At 38.0% G+C, this 14,710-nt stretch overlaps 1 protein-coding gene across 1 annotated transcript in view; it reads left to right on the top strand.

The window, feature by feature from the left end:
- The first annotated feature begins 876 nt into the window (after window positions 1-876).
- Window positions 877-14,710, top strand: part of LOC127645446 (ephrin-A2-like) — a 98,198-nt gene continuing 84,364 nt past the window's right edge. Inside the window, exon 1 of the mRNA XM_052129067.1 lies at window positions 877-986. Within this exon, the coding sequence (XP_051985027.1) occupies window positions 877-986 (110 nt within the window). The remainder of the gene's footprint in view (window positions 987-14,710) is intronic.

Here is a 14,710-nt window from a genome sequence, read left to right as displayed (position 1 = left end):
AAGAGAGCGCATCCCAAAGTCCCGCCCCTTTCTGAAGGTAGACCACTAATGATAACTGTCGGACGCGAATCAGATTCGGGATTATCAGATGAATTATGTAGAAGTGCGTGGGTCAAAACGTCTTAAAATCTGTCACGCAAAGCGGATTTAGTCAATCAAATCTAAACATTTAGCAGATCCAAAAAGCTGTTTAAAAGAGTGCGAGAATCCAGACATATAAGGGAGAATGGGGCAAAATTGCCTTTGTTCCTCCAGACAGACAGGACTCCTTGAAAACGGCTTGCGATGTGCGTAGCGTCTTGCCTACTCGATTGTCGCGAGGCAGAAACAACATGATTCCTCCGACAACTGAGAGATAACTTGCGCGGATAAAATGCACAACTGAGGAAACACGAAACAGAAAGGCGTGTGTTGTAGTTGGGATGTGTTTCATGTCTGCTTCTCGTGTAGATCACATGGGGTAAGAGGTATCTGGAAGTTGCAACGCTATAACGGGGAGCATCACTAGGACTCTCGAGACGCGCATCGCCCTGTCCCGCATTCGGATGATGGACGGATTTCTGATACGCTAGAAAATCGGCTCACCGCTGCCTGGACTGCACCGTGGACCATAGTGGACCCCTCTTGCACCATACGAATTCATTGCTATGGATGTTTTCTATGAAACTTCAAATGCATGCCATTTTGATATAAGCCACAGAAAGTGATGCTGCTCCTGCGGTCGGAAGGAATAAAAATCGGTCTGGATTACATGCCTTCTATAATGTTCCAAACTACGTACATAGTTCTTACTCAAGCATCCAGCTATTTGAAAAGTTGTGTCTGAAATAAGCAAGCGAGAATATTTCAGGGTGCAGTCTAGGATCAACAACTGAAATGGAGTTGACGGTGGTGGTTTTTGCGGTTGTGTTTTGGGCCTCCGTATGGTCGGACGACAGGATCATCTCAGACAGACATGAGGTCTACTGGAACAGTTCAAACTCCAGGTAAGTGTTTGTTCACAAGTGAGCATCCCGCGGCCACCTTCCACCGCAGTTAGTATCAGATGATAGAGACGGGCTTTTCTTGTGTTTGTCTAGTGCATTAATTTGATAAAGCACAAGGTCTAAATTACAAAACATTTGTGTGGATTGCGGGATTTGCGTCGTCCACCAGAGATGTGTGACATAGCCTATAGGTTTAAATGAATGAGGGTTGAGAATTAAGCAACTTGTGATCATATTTTCCTGGATTTGTGCGTTACAGCTGATGATGGCATAGTTTGGCATTCGAGCGTTTTCCAAATAATTATGATTTTAATTTTTTTCAACCTTGCTTGACTTTGTTGACCAGTGTGTGATTTAGATAGATAGATCGATAGATAGATAGATAGCTTATATAACTTTAAAATACAGTTTAATAATTGCAAATCATATGTATATGCTACAACATTGCTGATTTAATAGAAACTTATTTAACGCTGTATTTACTTAGGGCAAATATTTACTCAAAATGCACTAAAACGTTTGAAAACAGATTAATTTTTTTATTCTTTGACAAGGCATTCGATAGATTTTGGAACTAACACGATGTGCATTATCATAAATCAATTAAACGGCCAACCACATAGAGTTATCGCAGATACTGACAATCTCAAAGTGGCCAAATATCGGCCAATGTATCGGTTCATGAATGGCTGAAAAATAATACTGCTCTATTAAACCATGCATAAGCGGTCCATCCAATCATCCAGCCAGCCAGTAACCTTCCATTAATCAATAATTCATAAATCCATTGAAGATTTTTGTGTGTGTATTTTTTCTACTATGATACCATCATTATGTGTTTTCACACACCAGAATCATGATGAACAGCAACCACACACATTTCAAATCCTCAACAAAGTTCTCAGTGAAGTTCCCTGACATTGCCTATTTCTCCTTTTTTCAAGGGTATGGTGGCATGGTGGGTTTGCTCAGGGGATGTCAGCCTAATGGCTTTTGACATGCAGCTCCTCAGGTAGAGCTTGGCTAGATAAATAAACACAGCAAAGGTGCTCTCACGGCTGAATTAACAAAGTTAAGAGTGGCTGTCTTGCAGTACATCAGTAGTCTGTTGAGGTTTAAAATATTAAAGAGACTCGGAGGAAGATTTCTTTGCAAGCTTGGTGCACACTTTTCCACCTCAATAGAACATATTGCTGGATTAGAAATTTTTGCATTAAATAAGCCACCAAGATGTGTTCAACCTGCATTAATCCTTATTTAGTGAGATGCTCTGCAAGTTTCCTTTGTATCTTAAGACTTTACTGTGTTTATATGATAAATGAGATAAATGTGCAGTGTGCAAGTCCCAAATCCATTTATGAAACGTGATTTAATTTTACTGTAGCTATAAATTCAGCCTGATCTCATTTGTATGCTAATATTTATAACATTTAAATATACATGTTTGTATGTTTGGATAGACACTAAAGCGTACAATATGGATGTTTGAAAGCATCTAAAACATAACATTTTAGAAACCTAAAATATTGATGAATCCTCAAATATATTTGAATACACGAATTGATTATATATATATATTGGTACATTTTTACTGTTTATGTATATTTTAGATCCCTTAACCCTACCCAACCTCTAAACATAACCATTTTTCAACAATAAAAAAAATATATATATAACATGTACAGTAGCAAGAATTTTTGTTACTTTATATATATATTACAGACGCTTATCCCACACCTATTCGTAAACCTAACCATAATAATTTATTAAGCATATAAATCACATAACAGGCAGATACATTTTATCACAATACTTTATTCAGAAAAATGTCAAAATTCAGCACAAAAGTAGTCCAAAGGGCGATGCACTGCATCCGATGTGCTCCAATAGCTTTGTGTGAGGTAGAGAGTGGAATAATTATTAATCGCTCTAAATCTTTTTCCTGATGCACACCGTAATAGTGCTGTCATATCTCATTCAAACATATACATTACAGAATATGGCGTGCCACAAATGGTCATGAGACACTTGAGAGCCAATGGCATTCGATATCACTGCTGTAAAACCGGTGGTCGTATTGCTTCTTGAGGTGGTGTCATGGGCGAATTGCAATCGAAAGTGATCATCCCTATGCCCTACTCACTATGAAGGACAGAGCTCTTGATGTGGCCACCCTGAAGGGAGCATGACATTACAATTTGAATGTAGCCATCAATAAAAACATATAACAAGTATGCACAGAAGCAATACATTTCCTGTTTCTGTTGCTGACGGCACGTTGCATGAGTGTTTGTAGCTTGCTAGCCTGCTTATTCTTAATCTTATATGTTCATCGTTTTATCCTTTGCCAGTTTAACACATGCTTCGGGTTTTTCTCCTTTTCCACCGTTTCATCTGTGTGTATTATACCGTGCGCACCCTTTTCCCTTGTTTTTCTTTTTTACGCTTGTCTACATCTCGTGTCTTGACTTTGTTTTACACGGATTATTGCATCAATCTCAAAAATCTGCTAATCAGGAACCACATCGATCTCAAATCCTTGCTGCTCAAGAACAACCATAACAACAACAACAAACAATTGAGGTAAGTCATGGCAACTTCATGTTATTTCTTCCTGTATTGTATGTCACATGTTTACTATAGCTTCTTCCGTCAACAGTGATGGATTCACATGTGATAAATGTAAGGAATTAGTCAGGCGGACAGAGAGGTTTACTGATCTAGAGACACGCATCCGAACGCTAGTGGAGGTCAGTGAGAACACATCAAGCAACACACACACGTCTTGGCGGCATACTCACTCAAACAAAGTGACACCACTCTCCCGTTCCTGTTGATTCTCACCACTCAGTGATGCACTCAGTGAGAATCATGTTGAAAGAGCCCTAATAATTGGTGATTCTATTATAAGGAACATGGAAATAGAGACTCCAGCCACTACTGTTAAATGCATTTCGGGTGCCAGAGTATCTGTCTTCAGACAAAATTTTCAAAGTTTGGCTAATGTTAAACATTGATTTTCTAAAATTGGTATTCATGTTGGCCCTAATGATGTCTGGCTTTGCCAGTCGGAGATCACTAGAGATAATTTTAAAGAGGTGTGTGAGCTTGCAAAAACGATGTCAGACACTGTAATATGCTCGGGCCCCCTCCATACTCATCGTCGTGACTAGGTTTATAGTAGATTAGTGTCACTGAATGGCTGGATGTCTGAGTGGTGTCCGGAGAATAGCTTAGGATTTATAGACAATTGGATGATTTCTTGGGGTAGACCTGACCTGCTAAAGAGAGACAGATGCCATCCCTTCAGGGAAGGTGCCGCTCTCCTCTCTAGTCATTTTGCTCATAGTCTTAATAATGATAGTATTTGACTAACTGGGGCCCAGGTCAGGAAGCAGACAAACTGGTTAATCCGAACATCAGCTAGCTGTCACATAGAATACAACACATAAAGACTGTATCACATAGATGTCATATAGAAAACATTTGATTAATGTCAACCTTGAAAAAAAAAAATGAAAATAAACATCATATATCAACCTTGAAAAAAAAAAAATTAAAATAAACATCATATAAAGTTAGGGCTACAAAACATTAGATCTCTTTCTTCCAAAGCACTAATTGTAAATTAAATTATTACAGATCATAGTTTGGATGTTTAAACCGGATGAACACATTAGTTTAAATGAATCTACTCCCCCAGGTTATTGTTAAAAACATGAGCCTTGTCAGAAGGGTCGAGGAGGAGGAGTTGCTACAATTTATAGTGACATTTTTGGTGTTACTCATTGGACAGGATATAAGTTTAAGTCTTTTGAACTAATAGTGCTTAATATGACACCATCAGATATAAATAAAACAATAAAAATTGCCCTTGCTACAGTTTATAGATCACCCGGGCCTTACTCTGGTTTCCTTGGTGAATTTGCACATTTTCAAAATTTTCTAAAAAATCTGTTCTAGTAGTTACTGCAGATAGAGCTTTAATTGTTGGTGATTTCAATATTCACATAGATAACTAAAATAACACATTGGGATTATCATTTATTGATATTCTCAACTCTTGGAGTCAGACAAAATGTGACAGAACCAACTCATTGCCATAGTCATACGCTAGATTTAATTCTGTCATATGAAGTTGATGATGATACTATAGAAATTCTACCGCAGAGCGATGACATCTCAGATCATTACCTCGTCTCTTGTTTGTTGTGATCAGCTAATGTCACTCAATCTACACCACGCAATCGTTCAGGTAGAACTATTCTTTCAACCACTAAAGATAGCTTCACTAATACTCTTCCAGAATTGTCTCTCATACTCAGTAAGCCAAAAAGTATAAATATAATTACAGCCTTCTCTAGCACTCTTGATAGTGTTGCCCCTTTGATTAAAGAAAATTAAAGAAAAAAGCCTCACACTGTGGTACAATGATCACACTCATGCTCTCAAAAGAGCAGCTCAGAATAGGGAGCACAAGTGGAAGAATACAAAATTAGAGGTATTTCACGTGAATGGAACGATAGTGTATGTAGATATCCTGTAGACAGGCCCTAAAAGCTGCCAGGTCAGCATATTTTAGCAAACTCATAGAAAATAACCACAACAATCCTAGGTGTTATTCAGTACTGTGGCTAAATTGGTGAGGAATAAAGCATCGACTGAACCAGATATTTAATCGCAGCACAATAGTAATGAAAATAGTCATGAATTTCTTTACAGATAAAATTTCAATAATCAGAACTCAAATTGGATCTATGCAATCAACTGTCACAGCACCTCAGAAAACAGTGTCTCACAATTTTGCTCACAAGCAACTTCAATCCTTCGCTGTAATAGGTTATGTAGAGCTAACAAAACGTATCAAAAAATCAAATGCCAGCTACCACTTTGTATGTGTAAACGAGGAATTGTCAAATCAAACAAAAATTAAGTATGGAGTGCCACAGGGATCAGGACCTCTGCTTTTCTCCTTATACATGCTCCCCCTGGGAGATATTATCAGGAATCTTTGAATAAGCTTCCACTGTTATGCCGATGATACCTAACTTTATATTTCTTCTAAGCCCAACAAAAATTCGAAATTCTCCAAATTAGCAGTGTATCAATGCAGTCATAGATTAGCATTCTTCCACCTGAGAAATATTGCTTAATAACTACACATGCTTTCTGTTGCTGATGCTGAAAAATGAATTAATGCGTTCATGACCTCAAGAGTAGATTATTGTAATGCATTACTGGGAGGATGTCCAGCATGTTCAATAAATAAACTTCAATTGGTACAAATGCAGCAGCCTGAGTGCTGACTAGAACAAAGAAAAAAAAAACAATTTTATCAACGTTACATTGTTAAATTTCGTATTAATTAAAAAATTCTGTTAACTACATACAAAGGTTTGAATGATCTAGCTCCACAGTTCATAATTGACCTTCTGACATGCTATATTCCATCATGTTCATTACGATGACAAAATTCTGGCCTGTTAATAATTCCAAGAATATCAAAATCCACAAGAGGAAGATCATTCATATATTTGGCTCCTAAACTATGGAATAGTCTCCCTAACACTGTTCGAGATGCAGACACACTCCCTCAGTTTAAGTCTAGACTAAAGACTCATCTATTTAGCAAGACATACACCTAATTTATCCTCCAACCCACAATTAGGCTGTTTTAGTTAGGTCTGCCTGAAACAGAAACATCCATCATGATCTATAACTCTGCATATAATTGAATGGCATCTACGTTAATATTATTCTATATGTTTCCAGGTCTCAACATCTGGATACATATCCCGAGGTTACCTGAGATTGCCAGATCCAGCTCCATTCCTGCTTGGTGTCGGACTCCACTGCTACATTTTGCTGAGAGATAATGGCAAACTAGAGCCGGTGCTAGCCAGACATCACAGTTTTTTACTTCAGAGGATGAACTGATGCCAACTCCATCTGTAAGACATCGAATACTTCATACGATACTTCCTAAACCTTGGACTTAGGAAACGTTTGGAAACCTTGAACTGCAGTGCACCTCATCATTTATCTCTGCCTGCATCACCTATGTCTATTGATGGACTACACTCTTGAAATGGAATACATAGACTATTATTTAATTGCCAACAAAAGCCTTCATCAGCCAACTAACAAAGGACAATGCACCTAATTGAACTTCAGATGTTAATCCAGGATGGACTTCAAAGACATTAGTCATTAATCTTAAAGTTCATAACAAAAAATATTGTATTTTTATTTATAAAACACTGGACTCTTATTTAATTTACAAATGTAAAACATGACTTGCACTGCACACAAATAACTAATATTGGCATTATATTCATGTTGTTTAGTTTTTTAGAGGGGACCTGGCTCCCACAGTGAGCCTTGTTTCCCCCAAGGTTATTTATATGCACAAGGGGTCGCCTTCAGCTTGCACATTGGGGTTCTAAATACAATTATTATTTAATAATTACATTTCCATACACATGTTACAATCATATTTAATTAAACTTGATCTACTACTATGATCACTGTAAGAGATTATTGATATTTTAATTTCATTTTCATATATCGTTTCTTTCTTTTTTGTTAATGCATGATTTCCTGTAAAGCTGCTTTGAAACGATGTGTGTTGTGAAAAGCGCTATACAAATAAAAATGACGACTTGACTTAACTAAATGTCTTGTGACATAGCCCTTTGTGAAAAAATTAACTTTCTTACTTTTGTTTGGAAAGACTCTTCTAGTGGCGTCCCCTTCTCGACGTGCCCTTCAATGGTGCAAAAATGCTGTTTGATAAATTGAGTCTGCCTGCTAAATCGAGTCCCTTTGGGGGTAACCGTTTGTAATGCCTGAGCAAAAACCAATCATGTTATCGTGATAGCATGTTATTGTAGTCTAGGCTAACTGAAAAACAAGAATAACAACATCTTTAATTTCACAATCTATAAATTCAGTTATATACTATTATGTGCAACTTATGGTTTAAAAGTCATTAAATTACACATTTACAAAGTTATTTCAACATACATCATGAAAGATTTTAAAAGATTTCTACTCAGGCAGTGAATATAGTACCAATTAATAGGTCCCTCAGCCAATGTAATTGCTGTGATGTAAGAGGGAGACCCGATTTTCAGGGGGTACTCGATTCCTCACGACTGCTGCAGTTTTTTAATTTTGAAAACAAAGCACGCAAGTGTACTCCAGGTAGGGAATGAGGTTTTGCCCCAAGTGAAGGAGTTCAAGTACCTCGGGGTCTTGTTCACGAGTGAGGGGACAATGGAGCAGGAGGTTGGCCGGAAAATCGGGGCAGCGGGGGCGGTATTGCACTCGCTCTATCGCACCGTTGTCACGAAAAGAGAGCTGAGCCGAAAGGCAAAGCTCTCGATCTACCGGTCAGTTTTTGTTCCTACCCTCACCTATGGTCATGAAGGTTGGGTCATGACCGAAAGAACTAGGTCTCGAGTACAAGCGGCCAAAATGGGCTTCCTCAGAAGGGTGGCGGGCTTCTCCCTTAGAGATAGGGTGAGGAGCTCAGTCATCCGGGAGGAGCTCGGAGTAGAGCCGCTGCTCCTTTGCGTTGAAAGGAGTCAGTTGAGGTGGTTTGGGCATCTGGTAAGGATGCCCCCTGGCCACCTCCCTAGGGAGGTGTTTCAGGCACGTCCAGCTGGGAGGAGGCCTCGGGGAAGACCCAGGACTAGGTGGAGAGATTACATCTCCACACTGGCCTGGGAACGCCTCAGGGTCCCCCAGTCAGAGCTGGTTAATGTGGCTCGGGATAGGGAAGTTTGGGGCCCCCTGCTGGAGCAGCTGCCCCCGCGACCCGACTTCGGATAAGCGGTTGAAGATGGATGGATGGATGGATGGAAGCACGCATGCAAGTTGATGTTTACGGTGGGTGCTATGATGGATGGAGACAGAGATTGTTGAATAAAAGGCTTGAATTTGGGTCTCTTCTTCACAGAAAACAATCTGAAGATTTGGATTGTAGTTAACAAATGTATGGATTAATTTTATTATTGTTTTATGGTGCTTTTTGTGGTTTATTATGTTTTTTGGCATATTCTGGAAACACTGTGTCCCATGACAAACAAAAATAAAATGCCTAACAAATGATTTTATTAAAAGTTTTAACTTTTTAAAGTTTAGTCTTGGTTAAAGTAATATAATCATTTAAAACGTTGTATAGGGCAGCAGAAATCACACAGAACTGAATTAAACCATTAAAATGTTTTATTATAATGTCAACTGCATTAAATAAATGTGATAGCATTTAACTAATCTTACTGATTATAAATTAAATATAATTAACTGATTAACTATGAAATATGAATCAATTCAAACAGTACATTTAAACATTTGTAAGCTTTCAATAGGTGTTAAGATGTCAAATGATGATGTTTAGATGCTGTCAATATTGTACGTTTTGGTGTCTATGCAAAACAAATTCTCATGAGATCACGTTAATAAATTTGTATGTCTCGTTTTGAAATGTTTTATTAGTTAGTCTTATATATGTATATATACTTCTACAAAAGCTTTTATTTAAGTGATGATAACCTGTTGTGTTCACAAGTAAATGCTCACAAAAAACATGTATTTCTGTTATTTTTCTATCAAAAAAGAGCAGCATTTGTACCCCGCTAAGGGATTGTATGAGAAACAATAAAAAAAGAAATGCTCAGGGGTCAGCTTTACATTTCAGCCAGTCCTGACCTCCCTTCTAGTCCTCTTGCAGTATTATAGTCACAAAAAAATTAAAGCTTGCCATGAATCATATTTTCTCCTCCTAAGCTCCCTGTCAGGGGTTTTCTATTGAAGCGCACTCTGAAAAGAAGATGGACATCCCCTCAATGCCAATATTGTTGGCCTCATGGGGGTCCACATGAAAAAAAGGAGATGCCCAGCTCTGTAACCCAAGAGGATGGACTAATCTAATCCTGTGGTTTATCCTTTAAAAGGCCCTCTCTTCTTGAAAGCTTTGATGTTCTTAACAGAAGACCCAGCTCATAGCCTCTCTCTGAAGTTGTGCTGCGGTTGGCTGAGGACAGCTCAGTGCTAAATATTGTCTCGGCCTTCGCAAAGGGGAAAAAAAACACAAGTGGAGCTGAGGAATCCAGTGCTCACAGTGATTCATAGATGGCTGCTGTCATTATTCCCTTGACAGCTCACACTGCTTTTTCTGAGACACTCTGCTGCTGCTGCCTTTTGGGGCCTGCAGGAGTGCTTGCCATTGATGTTCTGCCACAGCAAAGCATCTAAATGTTATTTGCATGCTGGTTCATCTCTAAATTGATAACATTGTGGAAACAATGAATATGTGAAAAGGTCTAGAGGGAAACCAAGAATTGCCCAGGCAGAAAAGGGCTTTGAATATCTTGAAGCAAATTGCCTGACAACACAATGCATCGGCCAGTCCAGTTTGCAAGTCATTATAACAGCTTATTGTTATCTGTGATTGAATTTAATTAAACATAACCACTCATCTGATTTTTGAGATGGAGTTGCACAACCGTTCATGTCTAATGATTTTGATGATTCACAGCTGTGTTGATGTAATGGCTTTGAAATACTTGTCTTGGGCCTCTGAGCTCTCTTTACTCTGGAAAAATCTTAAAGCACAGCAATACGTTTCAGGCTGTGATTTATATGATACTCTTCTATGTATACATTTGCTGTCTTGTTTAGCATTTTCTGGTGAAATTAAATGTATTTAAATGAAAATGCATTTTATCTCTTCAACTCTTCATGCTCATTTGTCTTTACACTCTTCACTCAGATAGCAGAACATGTTTCCCTACTCTATTTCTGAGTATCAGAGTGCTATCAAATGTCCTTTTGTCAGACAAAACAGGTTGATGCTCAAGTAGCTGTTTGCACAGCAAGAGGTTGGGTACTCATGTTCTGATTTGTCATTCCTATCTATCTTAAACTTGTCTTTGTGGAAGAGAAAAAAAAAAGTATTTTCAAGATGTTTTCACCGAGCAGTCTCCATAGAGACAGTCCCCTCCTGAGGCCACAGTTCTGAAATCTTCATTCAGATGACTTACATTTTCAAAACACAGCAAAATCCTGCCAGGAAACTGGAAAGTTTTTGAAAACAGGAATTTAATGTTAGTTAAAATGTATTCCTTCTCTGTTTGAAAGAATCCTTGTGATGTTTCTGCAAGTGGAAGCTCAGATGATGCTCTCCAGGTGCTTTACAAGTGACTCATCATCATATGGTATGGGAACCAGTTAAAGAGTCATCCCCTTTGGTTTTATCATTTGGTTCCAACACGTCAGAGTATGTGCTGTTTTTAGTTTTACCCCTCCTCGTTCTCTTTATCATCCTTAAGCAAATATTTCTGCATTTGACTGGTAGTTACTTTTTGCAAGGTAAAAGTGTTTAATTGGTTAATCATAAGTTTTAAAGGTCTACTAGACACTAATTACATATCAGTATCTGTTGTATATTAATGTAGTTTCATGGTTTCCTAAGGCTTAAACATTTCAGCCTGTGGAACAGCAGTGGATGTTATGTGAGGAAAACAAAATAAAAAATTTACTTTAAGACAGACATGGTGTAAAGGTTCCCAGTACATAAAATAGATGCTCTTAAACATTTAAAAATAGTACAAGGTGCAGCTTTAACACTGGGGATCAAACCTGTGGCAAACTGTTGTATACAGTAAAAGATTTTCCACTATCTGCAAGCATTCTCACAATGTATAGAAGACTGTACTTTTTCAGTGAAACTTTTATTAATTCTCTTTGAATCTGTAGCTAGCTTCATTGGAAATTGTGTTGTGGATTTTGCTATTGCTGTAAATCTTGTCTTCAGTGCTTGCAGGATATGCTGTGTCTGTCTCCCGGGAATACAACTCAAAAAAATGTCAAGCTGTTGGAACATTTGCAGCACTGTGGAATAAAAGCTAGGCATTGTTTTACAGCATTCTGTTTCAGACCTACTGCATGCTTGTTCAGCAAACATTGAATGGACCAACTGTATTTGAGATGTTCCAGTGAGACTGGAAGATTCAACTGCTGGTGGACAGAGAGGTTTCCTTATTTGTAATTCATTTCTGATCAATTTTATCAGACAAGAGCATTTTAAAGCAGAGCAGTATCTGTCCCTTTGCATGCGCAGCTAATTGAGTGCACTCAGTAAATTGTGATAATGTCCTTCACCTCTTTTTATGTGAAGAGAGGGACTCGTGATAAGGGATTGAATCAGTGTATCAGGGACTGAGTGTTTGCAGCTCATCAGGCCTCACTGATTAATAACATTTCAGTGGCACTTTGAAGATAATGAAGAGTATATATATTTCACCAGATCTCCTCAGCCAAACCTACAAATCACACTGGATGTGTTCTTTCGTCCAATCCCTTTTAATAGGAGCGGAATTCGAGTGTTACGGCAGATGGGAAGATCGTCTTAAATTTGGATCTGTTCCTCACACAAAGCCATCATGTGGCATTGGAAGATTCGGAATACAGCGCACAAATAGCATGGATTATTTTTATGATAATTTGTATGATGCTTTTCTCATTTTTGACCCACAACTCATGACATTCTGAAAACTACCTTTGTGTCCTACGACAAACAAAACTATGAGCTAATAAGTACAAAGTATAAAGCAATGAGTAAATGAAAATATCATTTTCAATTCATTTCATTTGAAAATTATGCCTTGCGTAAAGTATTGAAATCCTTCTGTTAAATACAGCATCAGGGTGACATGAATACTGACAAAAGGGGTCGTTTTGGTAGCAAAAAATCACTATAAGGATGTAACGTAATGAGAGTGTGTTGAATATTGCCATAACACTATGCAAAATCAATAACATGAAACAAACCGAAGTGGAAAATGTACCCTTTTGTAAATTTAGTCAAAACAGCAGCAGAAGCTAACATCATAGTCTATACAAATCAATTGGGACCCTTGTAGATGTTGTCTCATTTTGCTCAGTGTGTCAGTGTTTTATTATTTGAATTTTAAATATAAATGTTCTTATTTGCATTTAGCATAGTTGTTCCCTGTTGTCCATAATGCTATCAGAACAGATCTGAGTTGCAGTAAAGAGCCACCTTATTAAGGGACAAATTCAATGTGACAGTGCAGTTTTAAACCAAGAACATGCTACAAATTCAATTTAGAGTTTCCTGACACAGATTATCTGCTTTTTGGGGGTTTAGCATGAAGTTCTCCTTTTTGTCGCCTTAAACCAAGCTATGACTCCATTGTGTTCAGCAGCAGAAAGTGGTTGTCCTATATCAAACCCACTGCTGTCTGTGTTTCCCACTCCCTCACCGACATGCCCACAGTGGTTCTTAATTAAGAATGTTGTCACAGAATAAAACTTCAACAGATTGGTTATTGATTGAACCTCCTTTCTTGGCAACAGTTTCCAAATCCCCCATGACTTTTTTGCCAGAGGCAGATATTACACACAAGCACTAGGTACTGAATGTTTAACTCCCCATTATTCTCCTAAGTGACCTTGTGTGCTGTATATCTATTATGTTTGCTTATTTATCAGTGTCTTCTAACTGGAGATTAAGATGGGTTGTAGCATAATTTCAAAACACATTAGACAGAGCTTCCTTTTGGCCTGTGTGTTTAAAAGGCAATTTAAGATATTGAGATAAAAGCTAAATACTAAACCTGTTTGCAGTCTTTAGGCATAGTTTCCAGGGTGTGAAATATAATCACTCCCTGAGGCTTGGTCTCACATAAGATTAAGATGTTACACTATTTCGAGATAATGTATCATTTAACATTTGTATTTTAGACCTCAGCTAACCACATATCACCTCTGAAGATAGTACTTTGAAAAACTTTTGAGAAATGTTGCATATTCTTAACCCCTACTCTTAGTAAAATAAAACCCATTTACAAATTAACAACATAATTAACACCATCGAGAAAGAATTGAAAAGAAATATAATTTAATAAGAGTAGTAAACATTATAAAGCTTCATTGTTTGTGAGAGGAAAACTAAAGAGCTCCAAATGAGGTTACAAGTATTGGAAAGGGACAGTTCTTGGCCCCTTGTGCATCTCTTTACTATGTCATGCTCTTTTTGGTTTTAATGGCAAACACACTGTGAAGAATATCAATGAAGTGGATGGCAGAGAGAGGGGGAGGCATTGCTAATTTTTTTAACGCCTTCAGGAATATTTTATGCATCATATCAAAAAGAGCTGCATAGTATTTGATTGATTGGCTGCTCTTCAGACATGGCAAACTGACAGTGTGGAGGTGTCAAACTAACATGCAAGGCTTGTGTTGCTTCATGAGTCTGATTTTAAATGTCTGCATGGTTTCCAGTTTCATTGGTAAAATTAACTATTAGTTTTATTGTCCAGATGACCAAAACAGTGGTAGACTGCAGCAAGAAGCGGAGCATATTTGCTGTGAACTTAAAGTGGATATCGGACTTGAATTTTCTCTCTGCTGCGGGCAGAGTGCCCTAATGCCTCACAAGGTGCCAGACATACTCTCATCTTCAGGACATCTTTGCCCACACAGATTAATGGCAGTGATGTTCTCTAATGGACCATGAGAGCAGGGTCCTATTATGCACTTGGTGACCAAGTAATAATTTATTCACTTTATGCCATAGTGTTTTGAACTATTCTCCATGTAGCAAAACATGGCAAGAGCTCTTTTGCCATTTTTGAGATTTCTCTGCACCAAGCATGTGTGTAAATTCCCCGGAGAACTAATTAGTTTTCCGA

Source organism: Xyrauchen texanus, chromosome 6 (genome assembly GCF_025860055.1).
Source record: "Xyrauchen texanus isolate HMW12.3.18 chromosome 6, RBS_HiC_50CHRs, whole genome shotgun sequence".
Classification (NCBI taxonomy): Eukaryota; Metazoa; Chordata; class Actinopteri; order Cypriniformes; family Catostomidae; genus Xyrauchen; species Xyrauchen texanus.
This window is presented reverse-complemented; position numbering and strand designations above follow the sequence as displayed.